Source organism: Schistocerca cancellata, chromosome 2, assembly GCF_023864275.1.
Source record: "Schistocerca cancellata isolate TAMUIC-IGC-003103 chromosome 2, iqSchCanc2.1, whole genome shotgun sequence".
NCBI lineage: Eukaryota > Metazoa > Arthropoda > Insecta > Orthoptera > Acrididae > Schistocerca > Schistocerca cancellata.
The window spans coordinates 516,148,420-516,165,791 of NC_064627.1; the positions used below are offsets into that span (position 1 = coordinate 516,148,420).

General features: G+C 38.0%; 1 protein-coding gene across 3 annotated transcripts in view; it reads right to left on the reverse strand.

Moving 5' to 3' along the window:
• The window catches only part of LOC126162066 (fibronectin type-III domain-containing protein 3A), a 323,114-nt gene that overhangs the window by 56,243 nt on the left and 249,499 nt on the right, over window positions 1–17,372 (reverse strand). For all 3 annotated transcript variants that reach the window (XM_049918327.1, XM_049918329.1, XM_049918328.1), the window contains 6 exons: window positions 12,801–12,954; window positions 10,581–10,733; window positions 9,906–10,054; window positions 9,592–9,782; window positions 7,550–7,720; window positions 5,406–5,588 (listed from right to left, as the gene is read on the reverse strand). In XM_049918327.1, coding sequence (XP_049774284.1) covers window positions 5,406–5,588; window positions 7,550–7,720; window positions 9,592–9,782; window positions 9,906–10,054; window positions 10,581–10,733; window positions 12,801–12,954 — 1,001 coding nt within the window. The remainder of the gene's footprint in view (window positions 1–5,405; window positions 5,589–7,549; window positions 7,721–9,591; window positions 9,783–9,905; window positions 10,055–10,580; window positions 10,734–12,800; window positions 12,955–17,372) is intronic.

The window sequence follows — 17,372 nt, forward strand, 5'->3', positions numbered from 1 at the left end:
CATGTTTCACTTCCATACATCGCTACACTACATACAAATACTTTCAGGAACGACTTCCTGACACTTAAATCTATACTCGATGTCAACAAATTTCTCTTCTTCAGAAATGCTTTCCTTGCCATTGCCAGTCTGCATTTTATATCCTCTCTACTTCAACCATCATCAGTTATTTTGCTCCCCAAATAGCAAACCTCCTTTACTACTTTAAGTGTGTCATTTCCTAATCTAATTCCCTCAGCATCACGCGACTTAATTCGACTACATTCCATTATCCTCATTTTGCTTTTGTTGATGTTCATCTTATATCTTCCTTTCAAGACCCTACCCATTCTGTTCAACTGCTCTTCCAAGTCCTTTGCGGTCTCTGACAGAATTACAATATCATTGGCGAACCTCAAAGTTTTTATTTCTTTTCCATGGATTTTAATACCTACTCCGAATTTTTCTTTTGTTTCCTTCCCTGCTTGCTCAATATACAGATTGAATAACAGCAGGGAGAGGATACAACCCTGTCTCACTCCCTTCCCAACCACTGCTTCCCTTTCATGCCCCTCAACTCTTATAACTGCAGTCTGGTTTCTGTACAAATTGTAAATAGCCTTTTGTTCCCTATATTTTACCCCTGCCACTTTTAGAATTTGAAAGAGTGTATTCCAGTCAACATTGTCAAAAGCTTTCTCTAAGTCTACAAATGCTAGAAACGTAGGATTGCCTTTCCTTAATCTAGCTCCTAAGATAAGTCGTAGGGTCAGTATTGCCTCACATGTTCCAGTATTTCTACAGAATCCAAACTGATCTTCCCCAAGGTTGGCTTCTACTAGTTTTTCCATTCGTCTGTAAAGAATTCGCGTTAGAATTTGCAGCCGTGACTTATTAAACTGATAGTTCAGTAATTTTCTCATCCGTCAACACCTGCTTTCTTTGGGATTGGAATTATTATATTCTTCTTGTAGTATGAGGGTATTTCGCCTGTGTCATAATACATCTTGCTCACCAGATGGTAGGGTTTTGTCAGGGCTGGCTCTCCCAAGGCTATCAGTAGTTCTAATGGAATGTTGTCTACTCCTGGGGCCTTGTTTCGACTCTGGTCTTTCAGTGCTCTGTCAAACTCTTCAAGCAGTATCATATCTCCCATTTCATCTTCATCTACATCCTCTTCCATTTCCATAATATTGTCCTCAAGTACATCGCCCTTGTATAGACACTCTATATACTCCTTCCATCTTTCTGCTTTCCCTTCTTTGCTTACAACTGGGTTTCCATCTGAGCTCTTGATATTCACAAGTGGTTCTCCTTTCTCCAAAGGTCTCTTTAATTTTCCTGTAGGCAGTATCTATCTTACCCCCTAGTGAGATAAGCCTCTACATCCTTACATTTAACCTCTAGCCATCCCTGCTTAGCCATTTTGCACTTCCTGTGGATATCATTTTTGAAATGTTGGTATTCCTTTTTGCCTGCTTCATTTACTGCATTTTTATATTTTCTCCTTTCATCAATTAAATTCAATATTTCTTCTGTTACCCAAGGATTTCTACTAGCCATCGTCTTTACCTACTTGATCCTCTGCTGCCTTCACTACTTCATCCCTCAAAGCTACCCATTCTTCTTCTACTGTATTTCTTTCCCCACTTCCTGCCATTTGTTCCCTTACGCTCTCCCTGAAACTCTGTACAACCTCTGGTTCTTTCAGTTTATCCAGGTCCCATCTCCTTAAATTCCCACCTTTTTGCAGTTTCTTCAGTTTTAATCTACAGTTCATAACCAATAGATTGTGGTCAGAGTCCAATCTGCCCCTGGAAATGTCTTACAATTTAAAACCTGGTTCCTAAATCTCTGTCTTACCATTATATAAATCTCCCTTCACTATCTGAATAATTTCTTTTATTTCATCATACATTTCTTCAATTTCTTCGTCATCTGCAGAGCTAGTTGGCATATAAACTTGTACTACTGTAGTACGCGTGGGCTTGGTGTCTATCTTGGCCAGAATAATGCGTTCATAACCATACTACATTTTATTTTTCCTAATATTTTTCTAAGTGATCTGCACATTCCGTCACTCTTCCTTCTACTGAAAGATTCGTGCACCAGCAGCTGAAGCTTGAGAGAGAAGTTCATCTCATGCTACTTTTAGATGGTTAATGTTCTTTTTTCTTTTCTTTTGGAGCACCTGACACAGTCAATTGATATTTTTTTTGTTTTTCACCTTCTTAATTCCCTTTTCAGGATAACTTTAGTTTTATTCCACTTTTTGCTTTTCTTCTAAGTCCAGTTTTATTTTCCTTAACATTCTTCCTTATAAGCAGTAGAATTTGCATGTGCTTGCTGTCCACAAGTAACGAGCTGTGATTTGACTGGCACAAACAGAAAATGGGGCTAGTTTCCCAAGCCATCTGTTTAAAAAACTTTCGGACATCACTGCCTTATGCACTTCAAGGCACAATATTTTCTCTCTAAGCCTGCATTTCTACAGGACAATTAAAAGAAGCTTTCACTTGTTTTGAAACATCTGGGTATTTTAACTCTAAGGATGATGAGTCTCTCTTTGAGATATGTTGCTGCCACTAATTGTCAAAACCTTTCTGCTTTCACTGAAGTTTTTAAGCATTCACAATGGCATTGGAGAATCTGGACTGGGCAGCAGTAAGTCATCTTGTGGCTATATGCCTCAAACACTTGTGATGAGGCATGTTAAAACTTAGACGAAATTCGTTCTAATGTTTCCCAGCGAACATGTCAACAGTCAAAATAATGGTACACACTGACCACAAATTCGGATGCTGCTTCTCCTAAACATTACAAAGTCTTTAAATAGGCATTATGCATTATATGAATGTTGCGAATTCAGATGTTTGTAAGTTGTCTGCCACGAGTTTCCTGGACGTCACTATCTAAATGCCTAAACACTTTACTGATGTTAGGTCCACCTGATCCTAGCATGATGCATTTATTTAGGGACAAGTTGGCTTCAGAAAGTGCTTCACATAATTTCGAAGGTAACATTTCATTTCACCATCCGCTTTGGTTATAAAGAAATTCTTAGAATGATTGCTTTTATTAATTCTTTTATCTTTAACACTCTTAGTTTCATCAAAACTCTGTGTGTAATACAATGAACTTGCTTCTTCTAACATGTTCCAGATACATGGAGCTAGTCCATCAGTAATCAAGTATGTTTCTTATGCCGAAACGCAATATGTTCAGGAATGCTGGCAGGAATCATCATCTTAAAAACTTAACAAATACCATTTGACAAATCCATAAAGTAATTAGGAATTACTGACTCCACTGTCCAAATCAATTCAGCAGTAGTGGATCTATCTGTTATGTTGGCACATGTACCAAACTTGCAGGTTGTGTCTGATCTGAAAGTTCTAAACACAACTGATGTGATTTAATTTCGAATGTGTTGTTGAATGTGATTGGTTACAAACTGCCAGAAAACTTGTTGTCTCAAAATTAAGAGAGTTAGAACACACACTGCAAAATAGTTCACTTTCACTAATTTTTTCAGTCTTTGCAAGCCAGGCAGTACAGAATTTACTTTCTCCACATCTAGGAAGGTCTATTTTCAAAACTGAACAGAGTATCATAGCAGCGGTTTTATTACTAAAGTAAAATTAGAACCTGTGACAAAACTAGAAGCAGTTATAACAGAGGAATATTTGACACTAACAGAAGTTGCACAAATTATAAAAAAAAACCTCAAAAAATCCAAGAGGAACAACCTCTCTCAAATTGCGGAAGATCCTCTGCTTTCATCATTGGAGAACTCCAAAAAATTAAATGAGCAAACGTGAGTACAGAAACTTGGGAAAAAATTAAATAACTTATTCTCTTCCTAAAAGAGCAAAAAAATTGACAAATATAACAACAATTTTAAAAAGTCACAACAGACTGTGACTAAAAGTGACCAATTCTTCAGCTTTTCCAATTTACTTCCAGTGTGATAAATAAATAAATAAATATTAAGAAAACAATAATAAATAACAAGTACTATATGGGAACTATAACCTGGCATGTGGACTTTCCAGTTCTGATCAGTAGCAGTCAGGAAACTCCATACTATAGTGATTTGCAGGTGTTTGTTGCCAACTGCAGAATGAACTATAAACTGCTGTCAACTGCACTGTTGTCTGCTTTGTCACTGAGCTATGTTGTTGTCTGTGTTCCGTTGCACTATTTTCATTGTGATTTGTATCAAAAACAGTAATGATGCAGTTTCTGGCCCATCACAGTGTAAGCTTTTAGTCCAGTGTGGAAAAGAAAGCCAGTTATCAGGAGATTGTGGACGCTCAGAACACAGGCTTGCGTTACCTGTACTGCATGCTTACAGTACATGAGGGACAAACTTATAATCTGCATCAGCATTTTCCCCACTCCTTCCAAGATAGCAAGTTAAGTAGTAAATCTTGCAGCGTAATCCAATATTATGAAAAGGATAGTTGCTGCTCAGAATATAGCGGAGATGCTGAGTCGCAGATAGACACAACAAAAAAACTGTCAGAAAGCGAACACGGCCTTCTCACACACATGACCACAGTCTCTGAAGCCAGCATAATCTCTCTCTCTCTCTTTTTCTGTGTGTGTGTGTGTGTGTGTGTGTGTGTGTGTGTGTGTGTGTGTGTGTCCCACCTGTGGCTCTGTGGCACAGCATCTCCGCTATATGGTGTGTAGCAATATCCTTATGATATTGTTACGTTCCAACCTCGATTTTCCATTGTTTGATACTGCAAATACTCCAGTATTTTAACAGTAATGGTGTGTGTCTATCTTTTTAAATACGAGAGACAGAGAGAGATATTGAAAGACATCCCGGTATGAAAATATCAAAGATGCTTCACCTATTTTTTTCTCCTAACACATTGTTAAAGCGAATAATGCAAAAATGTTCACATTTAATTTCCCGAAACACCCAAAATTTATTCTTTTCTTTATAAGTAAATGTGGCAGTTGGCTGCATGTGTAAACAAATGAGACTGCTCAAGGGGAGAGGAACAGTGCAGGAAAACCGCCCCACGCCAACCCCCTTCTCGCAGGACTTACAGCCTGCATTGATGTTACGATGGACCAGGATTACTATCTTCACTCATCTCACAACAAGGACAGATAATGATGAGCACTGTAGAACACAAATCACAAGTGGATTACACTAAGCATTCCGTAACGGACACAGGGCAATGGTTTGCTGTGTCATAAATAAGGCAGTACAGTCCAGATCTCAAAACATCCCCCCCCCCCCAAACTGCTACACTGAAGTGTCTCACAGCAACATAATAATGATGATCACAAGTTATTATAATAATAAATTCTTAGAAAGTTGCACTTCCAACCACCAAGAATTAATTCGTGTTTGAAACATCAACATTCCACTTAGTAACAATTTGAAACTGCTGGTATCTTACCCTTTGCCATATTCATTTACAGCAGCTAATCTGAACCTGTAGCATGTCGAAGGCTGAAGTTTAAGCATATTGTGCTGTTTTCCCCGGTTTTTGTACGCTTCTACGAAACCACCACCTTTTCCTTCATCATATTCTAAAATATAGTGTGTAATATGAGAACCATTGTCTCCTGTTGGACTCCATCTAAAACAGAAAAAACTATTATTGGCAATCATACATTGAACTATTAAATGTAAGCTGCAACAAATAAGCCCATGCTGGCTATGTGTTTAAAAGAAAGTTAATCATGGAATTATGTAATGTGGTTTCATTGTTACAGAAATTGTATTCTTCTGATTGCAAACGGTAAAGGTGTTCTTTAATAATTTTAAGTTCTGTCACAATTTTGTTAGTTAAGACCGGACTGCTAAAAGTGTTGTGCAGTCTGGTTTCAGAGATGATAGGAACTGCATCTCGGAAGCACAGTTTGGATGGGCAACAGTTTTTGCTCAGGGGCTACTTTGTGGGAGCAGATGTTAGCAGAGGGGTGCACTTTTAAAATGATTGCATGTATTAGTTAATTTTAAATTACAGAAAAGGTAGAAATTGTTGCATAAAAACTCTGTTCCTTAGGAATGCACAAAAACCATTGGCATGTGGCCCACAGACTGCTATTTGCCCACATCTAGTTTAAGAGGATACAATTTCAGCGACACCAAAAATACAGCATGGTAAATAACTCTGATAGTATCTAAGAGGAATATGGATAAGGTAGGAACTACATGTAGACATAATCATAACATCATCACTGTGCATGGTTACTCCTGGTTAATTTTCCTGTGTGTGAAATGAATAATTTTTTTCCCCACAAATTATGGTTCTATGAACTATGACTTCTTCCCAAAATGGCAAATATATACAGGGTGAATTACCTAAAACTTGCACCATTTTTATCTCGTGAACAGTTCAAGATATCGAAAAGAAGGTTTTCGGCTAATGGTAGTAAAAAGAAGGTACACATTATTTTGTTCTATGGACAATACTCTTAATTCTGGTGAGCAAGATAAAGAAGCAAGCATGGATTTTTTGAACTAGAATGATAAACCCTTTCATAACAGCATTTGAAAGCACTTGAAAACATGAGTATAGTGCTTTAATGCTAGCTAATGTTGTTGTTAAAATTTTTTGCTGAAGTTTTCCAGAAATGTGCTAAAATTAAATGGCTTGGTGGTGTAAGTGGGGATCTCTTGTCAGACTCCATGGCTGTATTAAGCGTTTAACCATTTCCACAACAGCTGTTCACTTAAACATGAGTATGTACACACATTTGAAATAGTCTTCCTAAGCCCCTTCTAATACGCTTTAAATTAGCACAAGTTTTGTTTATGACAATCGTACCTGACTCTGCCTCTATGTCACACAAAGCTGAGCCAAGAAGAAAGGTTTAATCTTAGTAGAATAGGCCTAACTTCATGTTATATATAATGACAGAGCCTGGCATGAGAGCCCAATTTTGGTGAACTTAATACTGCAAAATCAGACTTACTGCCCTACCTTTATTCTTTAGCACATTTCTGACAATTTTGCAAAAGGTTTCAAAGTCAATGCTAACAACGATTTTCTCACTGTACCCTTTCTTTTATAGAGCTTTCAAATGCTTTTAAAACAAATCACACTTACTACAATGTCTAAGATGTTACTAAAGTTAAGGGGATTACTTGTGCAACTAAATCATATGCTTCTCTCTATACTATAATTTGCCAAAAACATTATTGAAATAACTTGAACTGCTCATGTAATAAAATGAGTGCAAGTTTTATGTGTTTCACCCAGTTATTATTTTGACTGCTTTCCAGTTCTTTCAAAATTTAAACAAAGCGTATGCATAGTTGAGTAAAAATACAATGCATGAACAAATTACAATGAAACGGATTGTAATTTGGGGGAGTAGAGAATATGTTGGCCATATCACAATTGTACATATATACACAGTTAAAGGGTCTAGCAATAGCTCTATTATAATCCTACTTCACTGGCAAGAAAAATGACATGAACATGTTCTGGCATCTGAAATTAAGAGCACAAACTGCAAGCATGTATAAGCATATTATAAAATTTTTGATCATACTGAAAATCATCAATACAAAGTCTTTCAAAGAACTTACCTGAGCAAAAGAGAGGTGCGAGATCTGCTGATCAGTTTTGGAGGGAGAGGCTGTTCTGGTTCACAAGGTGGCGTGCGGAAAGTTGTAGGAATAGATACTGATCCTTTCAGATCATCCAGACTGACTGCCACACACACAGAGTACTCTGTCCCAGGTCGTAGATCTTGAATCCTGTTTAAGAACAATTATATTCTGATAGATCTGATGCTAAACACTTATGAAATTGTGCCTGTAAATACTATTATTTAGGAAACACTGAGCAAACAGCTGGCATAAATGTTAATTTGAAGACTAAGTTCAGCAAAAGCCATTTTCATTTGAGCATGCTATAGGATGCTGGATCATAGGATCAATGTTAAGACTGTTGGATCCTTCTATCCCTACTTTGTCCTACAGTCTCTGCATATCTTACAGAACTGGCAGTCTAAAACAAAGCAAAACAATATTAACATTAGACTTGTTTAGTGTCACATAAATATGACTCTATTTATTTATCAGAAAATGTGTGCCAAATGTAGGTCAACTCGAGCGTTCGATACCACTCTTCTGCTTTAACCCATAATGTAACTGTGCTGTGTCATGTCATAGGTGCATGGCATATTTTAAATGTTATTATTTTTAGACTGGATGTTTTGGAGTACGCGGTGACACATTCTTACATCCTGAAGTCCCACCGTCCACCCACAGAGGAGCATTCCCTTCGTGACTCAGTACCACCCAGGACTGGAGCAACTGAATCACATTCCCTGTCCGGGTTTCGACTGGATCTTGTCATGGTCTGAAATGAGGAATGTCCTACGCAATACTCTTTATACCCCTCCCATAGCGGTATTCCGCCTCCCACCGAACCTACACAATATCCTCATCCATCCCCACTCAAACCCCGCTCCCAAACCCCTTGCCTCATCACTTGTAACCCTGTAATAGTCCTAGATGCAACACCATCTGGTGGCAAACATCACCGATCCCGTCAAAGGAAGAGCTACCTGCGAAACCAGTTGTAATCTACAAGCTAAGCTGCAACGACTGTGCTGCATTCTAAATGGGCATGACAACCATCAAGCTGTCTGTCCACATGAATGGCCACTGACAAAATGTCGCCAAGAAACAGCTTGACCACCCAGTTGCTGAGCACTCTGCCCAACACAATGTTCTTCATTTTAATGACTGCTTCACAGCATATGCCACTTGGATCCTTCGTACCAACATCAGCTATTCTGAATGGTGAAGGTGGGAACACTCTGCAATATATCCTACGTTCCCATAACCCTCCTGACATCAATCTTTGTTATTCATTGTCCATCACCCACTTATTTCATTCTATGTTCCCCCTCCAGCACTACAAAGCCCTTTATTACACCAAGGCACTCACAGTCTTTTTACATCTTTCCTTCCTCCCCTCACCACCAACATCCCCCCCCTCCACCTCCCTACTTTACCGTCTTTCTTCACCTCGGCCCTATACACTCCCACGGGCAGCACTCTACTGACCTCTGCCCCAACCCTTCTATCCCTCACCCCCCAGCCTCCTCCTGGCCTTTGGCTTAAAGCTTACTTGTTTGACAGTATTTGTGTTGTGTCTATCTGTGGCTCAAAATCTCTGCTATATGGTGGGTAGCAATGTCAGCTTTTCATAATGTTTTCTGTTAAACATATGTCTCAAATAAATTTTGTAACTGCTGCCAGATTATTAAGTTACTCTTGTCCATTATAAATTCATTGATTTCACTGATCTCTGCAAAAACTGACTAGATAAAAAATGGAACAGAAAATCACAAGCATGTGACATTCTCATTTTAAATTTTATAAAAATTGCATTTATTTACAAAGTAAAATAATTTTAATGACTATGTTGAAATCTAAAAAAAAGCTCCATGACAATACCAACAATATGAGATGATCAAACAATCTTCATGAGAGTTTAGAAACGATTAACTACAGCCTTGAAATTTTAAGTGCAACCATATTCTGTTACAACACAATTAAAAACAGTTAGTTATGACAAACAAATTATATCACTTTTTGGTAAATTTAGCATTTACCTGCATGAAAGTGATGGTCCACTGTAAATCATCTTGTATTTCCCTTCTTTTGCTTTGTCACTCAAAAGCACTTCATAACGAAGATCTGACTCTGAAATGTCAAACTCAGTCTTCCCTTCCAGTCCACTATCAGCAAGCCTCTCAGGGGGTGACCATTGCATTAAGGCACTACGAGAGTTCAGTTCAGCTACCTACACATCAGAATGAAAAATTACAGAAAAAATAGCAGCCAGCTAGGAAAAATCAAAGTAATACACAGAGAAACTGAAATACACATTAAAAAATAGATTTAATCAAGCATACAAACATCTCACCTGGGGAGGTTTGACAGTAGATAAAATTTCAGAAATGACATGAAAATCATCATCATCATCCTGTACACTGCTGCTTTCTTCCCCATCTTCTGATGTGCCAACACTGCTCATGCCCCTCTCCTTGCTTCTTCTCATACCATTCACTAATTCTGCAAAGGAAGACAGACATTACTGAATGCAGAGAAAAACCATGTGTGATGCACAGAGGAAGTGTTAATGAAAGGGAAGCTATAGAATTTAACTACGATTAAAAGTAAAAATTAATGAAACATATTCTGAAATTATGTGACTCCATGTCGACTCCACAACGAAAACATACATAGCATACAGAACAATAGTAATGATTTTGAAAAACATATTGTACATTATTATTTCTTTGTGAAAATTTTATAAGATGAATTATAAGTTTGACCTTTGGTTGCCCTGTGAACTAAAAATGAAGTTTTTTGTTCCAGTATATGTAACCATAGCTTTCTGAATGAAATTTCAATAACATTTCTATACTTTTCAGATGATTATTTGGATTTCTGTCTGGAGCTTTGTAATATGTAATCCGTCTGCTTGATCGGAAACTGTGAATCTCAACAAGTCAAGTAACAAAACACAATGTTATTACATTTTTGCTATAGCCAAGCTGCTTAATCAATACAGAACCCTTCAGTGTCTCAAATTTACCTTTTCTTGGTGAAGTAGGTGGTGTCACCTGAGATGAACCAACAATAAAATTTTCAGTTCTTAACTGTTTCTGTTCAAGCTTCTTCTTCAGTTTTATATACTGGCGGTGGGTTCTTTCATCTTTGTGAAAATTAAGTGGAGGTGGGGAATGACCTGTAATACAAGGTACGTTGTATGCATTAAACAAGTATAATGCAAAATTTGTGAGAAATATTATCTATGAAAACACTGCAACATGATTTAATGCAGTTTTTTCTAAAAAATAACTACATGAGGCACTCCAGTATAATTACAATATAGTACTTAAGGTATGGTGGGAGTGGAATGAGTATGCACTTACTTAAAGAGTTCTACAAACATGTGGAGTAACTGACACTGCTTCAGAAATTAACACAAGCACTGTAAAATTATTTTCATTCATTATTCTTGAATGGGCAAGACCTTACCACATTCAAAGCCCTTTAGTAGAATATGAACAAAAAATAAATTAATATAGGCCTAGTAGAATCTAGTATTGTGGCTAAATGCAACTCTAACAGCTCCATATCAGAGCCAGAAAGATGTTTTACAGTGAAATTGAAGCCCAAATAATTACATTTTACAGCTGTAACTTCAAAGACAGATTAGGTTGGTTGGTGTCCAGCTGCAAAAAATAGCTGATTCTATATGCTAAATACTGGTAAATAAACCAATTCCCTAAAGAGGGAAAATTTTTGATTTGGAGGGAAGAACATAGTAACTTTTCCTTTGGTCAGTGGAAAGAAAAAGAGGATAGCTATATTGGATAAAGAACGGCTACACTACCTACAAGTCAGCCTGTTTTCACAGCAACGATTTCACAAGAGGTGGGGATTATATTACCCTAGTCAGTGCATCACAATACATAACTCCACTCAGCAAATAAAACTTTTTATTGGAGTACAACTCTCTATCAAACTTCCACTCCCACCCCCTTCACAAAAATGCCATGAATGTATTTGTGGTCACACTGTTCATGAGATGGAAAGAAAATGTAATTTAAAAGAAAAGCTGAAATATAAGCAAGAACCTGTTCATTCATTTTCAAACTAGTTGGCTTATTTTGCATAATTTCACTTCCTGTTGTGTTGCAATATCAACGTCTGGGAAAGCACAGGTAAAACAGTGGTTTTTTTTTTCCAGCTGAAACGAAAATAGTGTGTGAAGTACATAACTGCATGTCTTGCAGAAATCTTTTCAAGGATCTTGGAATCCTTACACTCTTTACTATTACAATTACTTCATAACGATTTTTGTACTTAACAGTGATCTGTTTCAGTTGAACTGTGATGTACGCAATCACAATAGAAGTCAAAAATAATTTTTCTGTACATTTTGTCCCCTTATCTGGATTCAGAGAACCACATGCCCTATAACAGAAGGAAAGTTAAAAATATACCTCATTAGCCATTCTTCCTGCATATCATCTGCATTTGTAGATTCATGGTATGGAAAGTTCTGTTAGCTACATGGCAAGTACCAGTCTTTGGTGTAAAGCTGTATGAAAATAGTAATGCACTGTAACACATGTCTCAGTATGGATAATTTCAGTTAAAAATGTGGTATTGAACAATTCCCCCCCCCCCCCCCCTGGTTGTTGTGAGAGACTTATCTGCAACACAGGTGAAGTTCTAGTTTATGCTGCAAGGTGAGACAACCTGGTTGAGAGTTGGCGTAGCCAATGAATGTGAAAGCCAAATAAAAGTTGTGGTAAAAAAACAAACCAGTTACATCTGTGCCATACTGAAAAATGCATGGGAGGGGTCAATAAATAACATTTACCCCATTTTTCTTTGAAAAATACCGATGTAGTCTAGTAAATATTAAGGAGATAAACAGCAGCTACGTAGAGTAACCAAGGACGTATGCGAGTTTATTCTGAGTAGTAGCTTTCTTCCAATTTACTTGATTAAATTTATTTGACTTAAGCACAAACAACACTGACACCACAGTGATACTGTACTTTATTTTTGATATGGTAAACAGGTTACATTTATCATTATATGCTTATCTTTTGTTAACATATACTTGATTTGTTCCACAGTCTTAGCAGTTGTTCTAAATGGCATACATGGAACATAATGAATCTATGAAAAGCTTATGAGCTGGTATTATGACCAAAAATTAAAAGTAAGTCATCACAATACATCTGAAAAACAAAAATAGCACATTTAATGATCCTTTCATCAAGAAAATAACTACCTTGCTGGGCTGTAGTAGCAGAGGGTGGCACATGACTCATCACTCCAGGCTGTAGAGGATTGCCGTAATGAGGGGTGTGGAAACTTGGAGGTAGGCCTTGTGGTGCAAAGAATGGCTGGTGTGGCTGGTTTGAGCTAGTCCCTGGACCAGGACCCTAGAAGGGAAAAAATTGGCTGTCAAAATGTGGAAGAAACACAACAGTGAGCATTGGTAATTTCATGCATTCTAAATACAATATATTTCTGAAAACCATTTGGGAGAATATTACATCAACTTTTTAATATGTGTCACGCTCTTTACCAATTCCCTTTATGGTGTTCTGTTGGTTTTATTATTGTACTCCACAGGTTCAACTAAGTGCAATATTACCTGCTATCAATTTCCAGCCTTACAAAATTGTTTATTCTCTTGAAATGATGACCCATAAAATGATGAATTATATCAGTTAAACTGTGTACAATTTATTTTCCTGAGAACTGTTTTTGTTGTCACATTTTATTTTGAATATTGGTCCCATTAAGTTCCGTTTTATTTATATGAGTGAGAAAACGTTAAACTGGTAGTGAAAAACCAACACCGTGTTCTTGGCTTATCTTCTCTCCCTGCCACGTCAGTGCCAAGGGTACATCTGGTTTGTCTCAATAACACTGATGATTATAATACATATCCATATGTCATCAGGCATAGTCCCCTACAATCTGAGGTGAGTGGATTCTCTCTCTCTCTCTCTCTCTCTCTCTCTCTCTCTCTCTCTCCAGGGTTTTCTATACTGTCTCTCGCCCCCCCCCCCTTCCACACCGGTTTGTCATCTTCATTCAAGATCTACGCATTGTGACCTGGCCACACCTTTTTTGCACTGACATATGCCAAATTACGACAAATTGATGCATAGTATATGCATTACCATACATAATAATGGTTTGATGAATTCCACTGCGACAAGACAACTAAAATTATTTAAATGAATCAGGATTCCATCACTGTCACAACAATAAACACGAGCGTTGACAACAAATAATTTTTTTTCTCGGATTAGTTAAGATCTCTAATGCAACGATGATTTAACAACCGCTGTAAAAGACATTTGTAAGTAAATAAAAGTAACAACGCTATTGAAGTTTCTCCTCCTAATATATGTATGTTCATTTCGTGTTCGGAGGATAGTTTGTACAATTAATCGTAATGATGTTGAACGAGTCATTTTACATTTACATTACACATTCATATGTAGATTAAGCTCTTTTTGGGAATTGGGAGTAAAGGCAGAACACGTTAAATAGTTCACTTAAAATACAACTAGCGTAGGGCAATCTCAGTAGGCCTACACTAATGTACCACAAAACAAATTTTCTGAATATAGAAACGTTGTTTTTACATTATCTGAACACAAACTGTAGAGCCATAAGTAAATAACAGCAGCTTCCACAGTACTTTTCTGTTACAATACGGATCACTGTCTGTTCTGACAGATGTGCGCACCTGAGATGGTTTGCAGTGTGCTATATTATTAGTATTTAAATGAGTGGCACGAGATATCTGCGTAAGTTCCTCGCGCTAGATCTGTGAACGAACAGTGAACGGTTGCTATCGCATGACTTAGAGCAAATATCAGCTGCTTACCGCGTCAAACACTTTCACATCTCATGCTTTGATGCGCTGGCAACAACAACAAACTTATCTGGAAGGCGCCTTACTGCCAAGGCTACCAACTGTTGCGTAGCGCTGCCGTATGAAACGTAGTAAATTGTTTGCTAATCACAAGGGGGCTCCCAAAACCGGATTTCATGAACCGTTTCCCAACTCTCTTCTGGGTGGACATGTAAACACTTCAAAATCGATTCTGGAAATCCGCTCCTGGTTGCCGATTTTCCAATTCCGCAATCGATTTTCGCTCCCATGTAAACGCAAGCGGTTTTGAAACGTGCTTGGGCTGTCATGTTTCTTGATTTTACAAATTTTCGGCTAATTATGGAAGGAGTGGCTTTTTGTACTGTGAAGGATAAATAGAAATATTAGACTGAAGCAATGGCGGTTCCTGAGTATACATTCTGGGAGTTCACAACTTTCTAGATTCAGATAAATTTGAGAGTGTGAAATTAATAGCATCTGCTGTAAAACAGTTATGCTTATCAACAAATTTATACAACTACAGTCATTTCAAACAACAACATTAATAATAATAATAATAATAAGCATAACTTATATGACAAAAGAAAGAACTGTTTTTTGGGGAATTTTGTTGTTTAGTACATAATTAAGTACACTTTAGAGCAATAACGAAATAATGTGTAACCTTTCGCAGTTCTCCATTTCGCATTTATTGCAAGTGGGAGTTCTCGTTCCTTTCCATTTTTCGGACAAACGTACAAGTTCCATAAGAGATGTATTAGATCACTAATTTATTTCCGGGCTGAAAATCAAATATTCTTACGCTGAACCCACACAACTTGCGTTAACTACACACTTCCTTGTTAAATGTTCGTTTGTAGTCACGCTTATTTTATTTCGTCACTCTCTCGACCAAAGATTCTGTTCTCGGCGGCACTAGTTCATTTGCAGCCAACTCTTCCTTTACTGTTCCCCGAAAGAGATTTTCACTCTGCAGCGGAGTGTTCACTGACACGAACCTTCCTGGCAGATTAAAACCGTGCGCCACACCACAACTCGAACTCGGGACGTTCGCCTTTCGCGGGCAAGTGCTCTACCGACTGAGCTACCCAAGCACGACTCACGACCCTTTACTTTTCTGTTAGCGTTATGAGATTCAACATAGTTCATGTTTACACTGTACATGAAAGCCAATTCCCACCCAGTAAACAACCAACTCCAAACACAAAGTACCGTTTGTGGAAATGATTAAACTCGAGTAGTAATGTCTACCAACATGATCACTTGATTAGAATACAAATGAGGCGCTCAGATCCATAAGGGCCTAAAGCACACCGCTGTCGATCCCGCATCTAAGTGAATATCGAAGAAACCAGTGATACAGCTTTTCGTTAATTTTCATATATGTAATGTGGGCCTACAGCACAGATAAACCTGACTCACCGTAAGATAAACAGATTTCAGAAGCATGAATAAATCCTACAAGATCACAGTCGACGTTGATGTACTTTAGGCCTTAATGAGTCTCACAAGGGAAACTCCCAATTGCAATCCCCTCAGATTTAGTGGTAAGACAGTGGATAGCCCATCAAAAGGTGAACACACACCAAGAATGGAAACAGGAAGAAGATGAATTGAACTATAAAAAAAAATCAAAATAGAAAACAGTGAACGGTCTGTGCTTAAGAAGCGCAACATTACGCATATATTCAGAGGCGCGGCGTCGTGGTTAAACGGTCCCGGTGATGCTGTGTGAAGAGGATGAGTCATGTTCAAAACTCTCATGCAAGGTTTTCTTTTTTTCGCAACATTATGAACTGTCCGTCAGGTCAGTGAACTGTTTGTTCTCTTTCCGTAGTCTTGGCAGTTGTCGTAATATACATTGATTATAGAATATGAGTCATATGGTAAGAATACGTTACCGTCGCAAGTAAACGTAATGAATAGTGACAGCAGGCGAGATACCACATAGACGTCTCACAGAAATGATAACAAATAACCGAGTGTGAACTACGTTACAACAAAGAAATTCAAGAGTCAAAACTTCAAAACGGAACGCAACTTCAAAAACATTAAAAACATTTGTTTTGAAAGAGTACAGAGAAACTACGTGATAGTGAATCTGTTGCGTTCATTTTTTGCAACTTACGTGACAAACTATTAAGTTTTCATCATTTCCTTGGGAGTGATCACATTCTCATTCATACGAACACTTAAATCGAGCAAGGAGGCATATCTTACTCACCAGGCGTCCAAACTAGGTGCATCGGTAAGAGATTCCTATCATATGACACACAACTGTCACTAATGCCGTGTATGACACACCATTAAACGTTAGCGGTTCCCATTCGAAAGCCACTTCCTTTTGGCTGCTAACACAGTAGTAGTGCAGAATGAACTGTCATTAAACATTCCTTCCTTACACCTCGCTTTTGGCATACAGTGACAACTACACCACGTCATCGTTCTTGCAGCTGGCTGTATATTGCACTTCTTTTCCTTGGACCGTGCACTTTTTCTGTTTCGCTTTTTTCACAGTTCAGAACACGTTCTCCCTGTTTTCATAATTAATCTGTGTTCAGGTTTCGACGGGCAGTCCACTGGGCCCTCTTAACGCGAAATCGGGAGGGGGGGGGGTTGCGAAGGGGGGTTTCCCTTGTCAGCGCCTCAAATGGATTACTGCATGATAAAACTCATAACTTAATATGCCATGATTCATTCAGAAACCCACAAAATAGGTTTACTGTCAGTACAACTTTAACATGGAGCGTGAGTCGTGCTTGGGTAGCTCAGTCGGTAGAGCACTTGCCCGCGAAAGGCAAAGGTCCCGAGTTCGAGTCTCAGCCCGGCACACAGTTTAAATCTGCCAGGAAGTTTCAAGTACGTGATTGCTGCTTGTTTGTGGCTCTGCAGGTGGTTTGAGGTTGCATTTAAGATAACGTCACTTCTTGTGAGGTTTTCTGT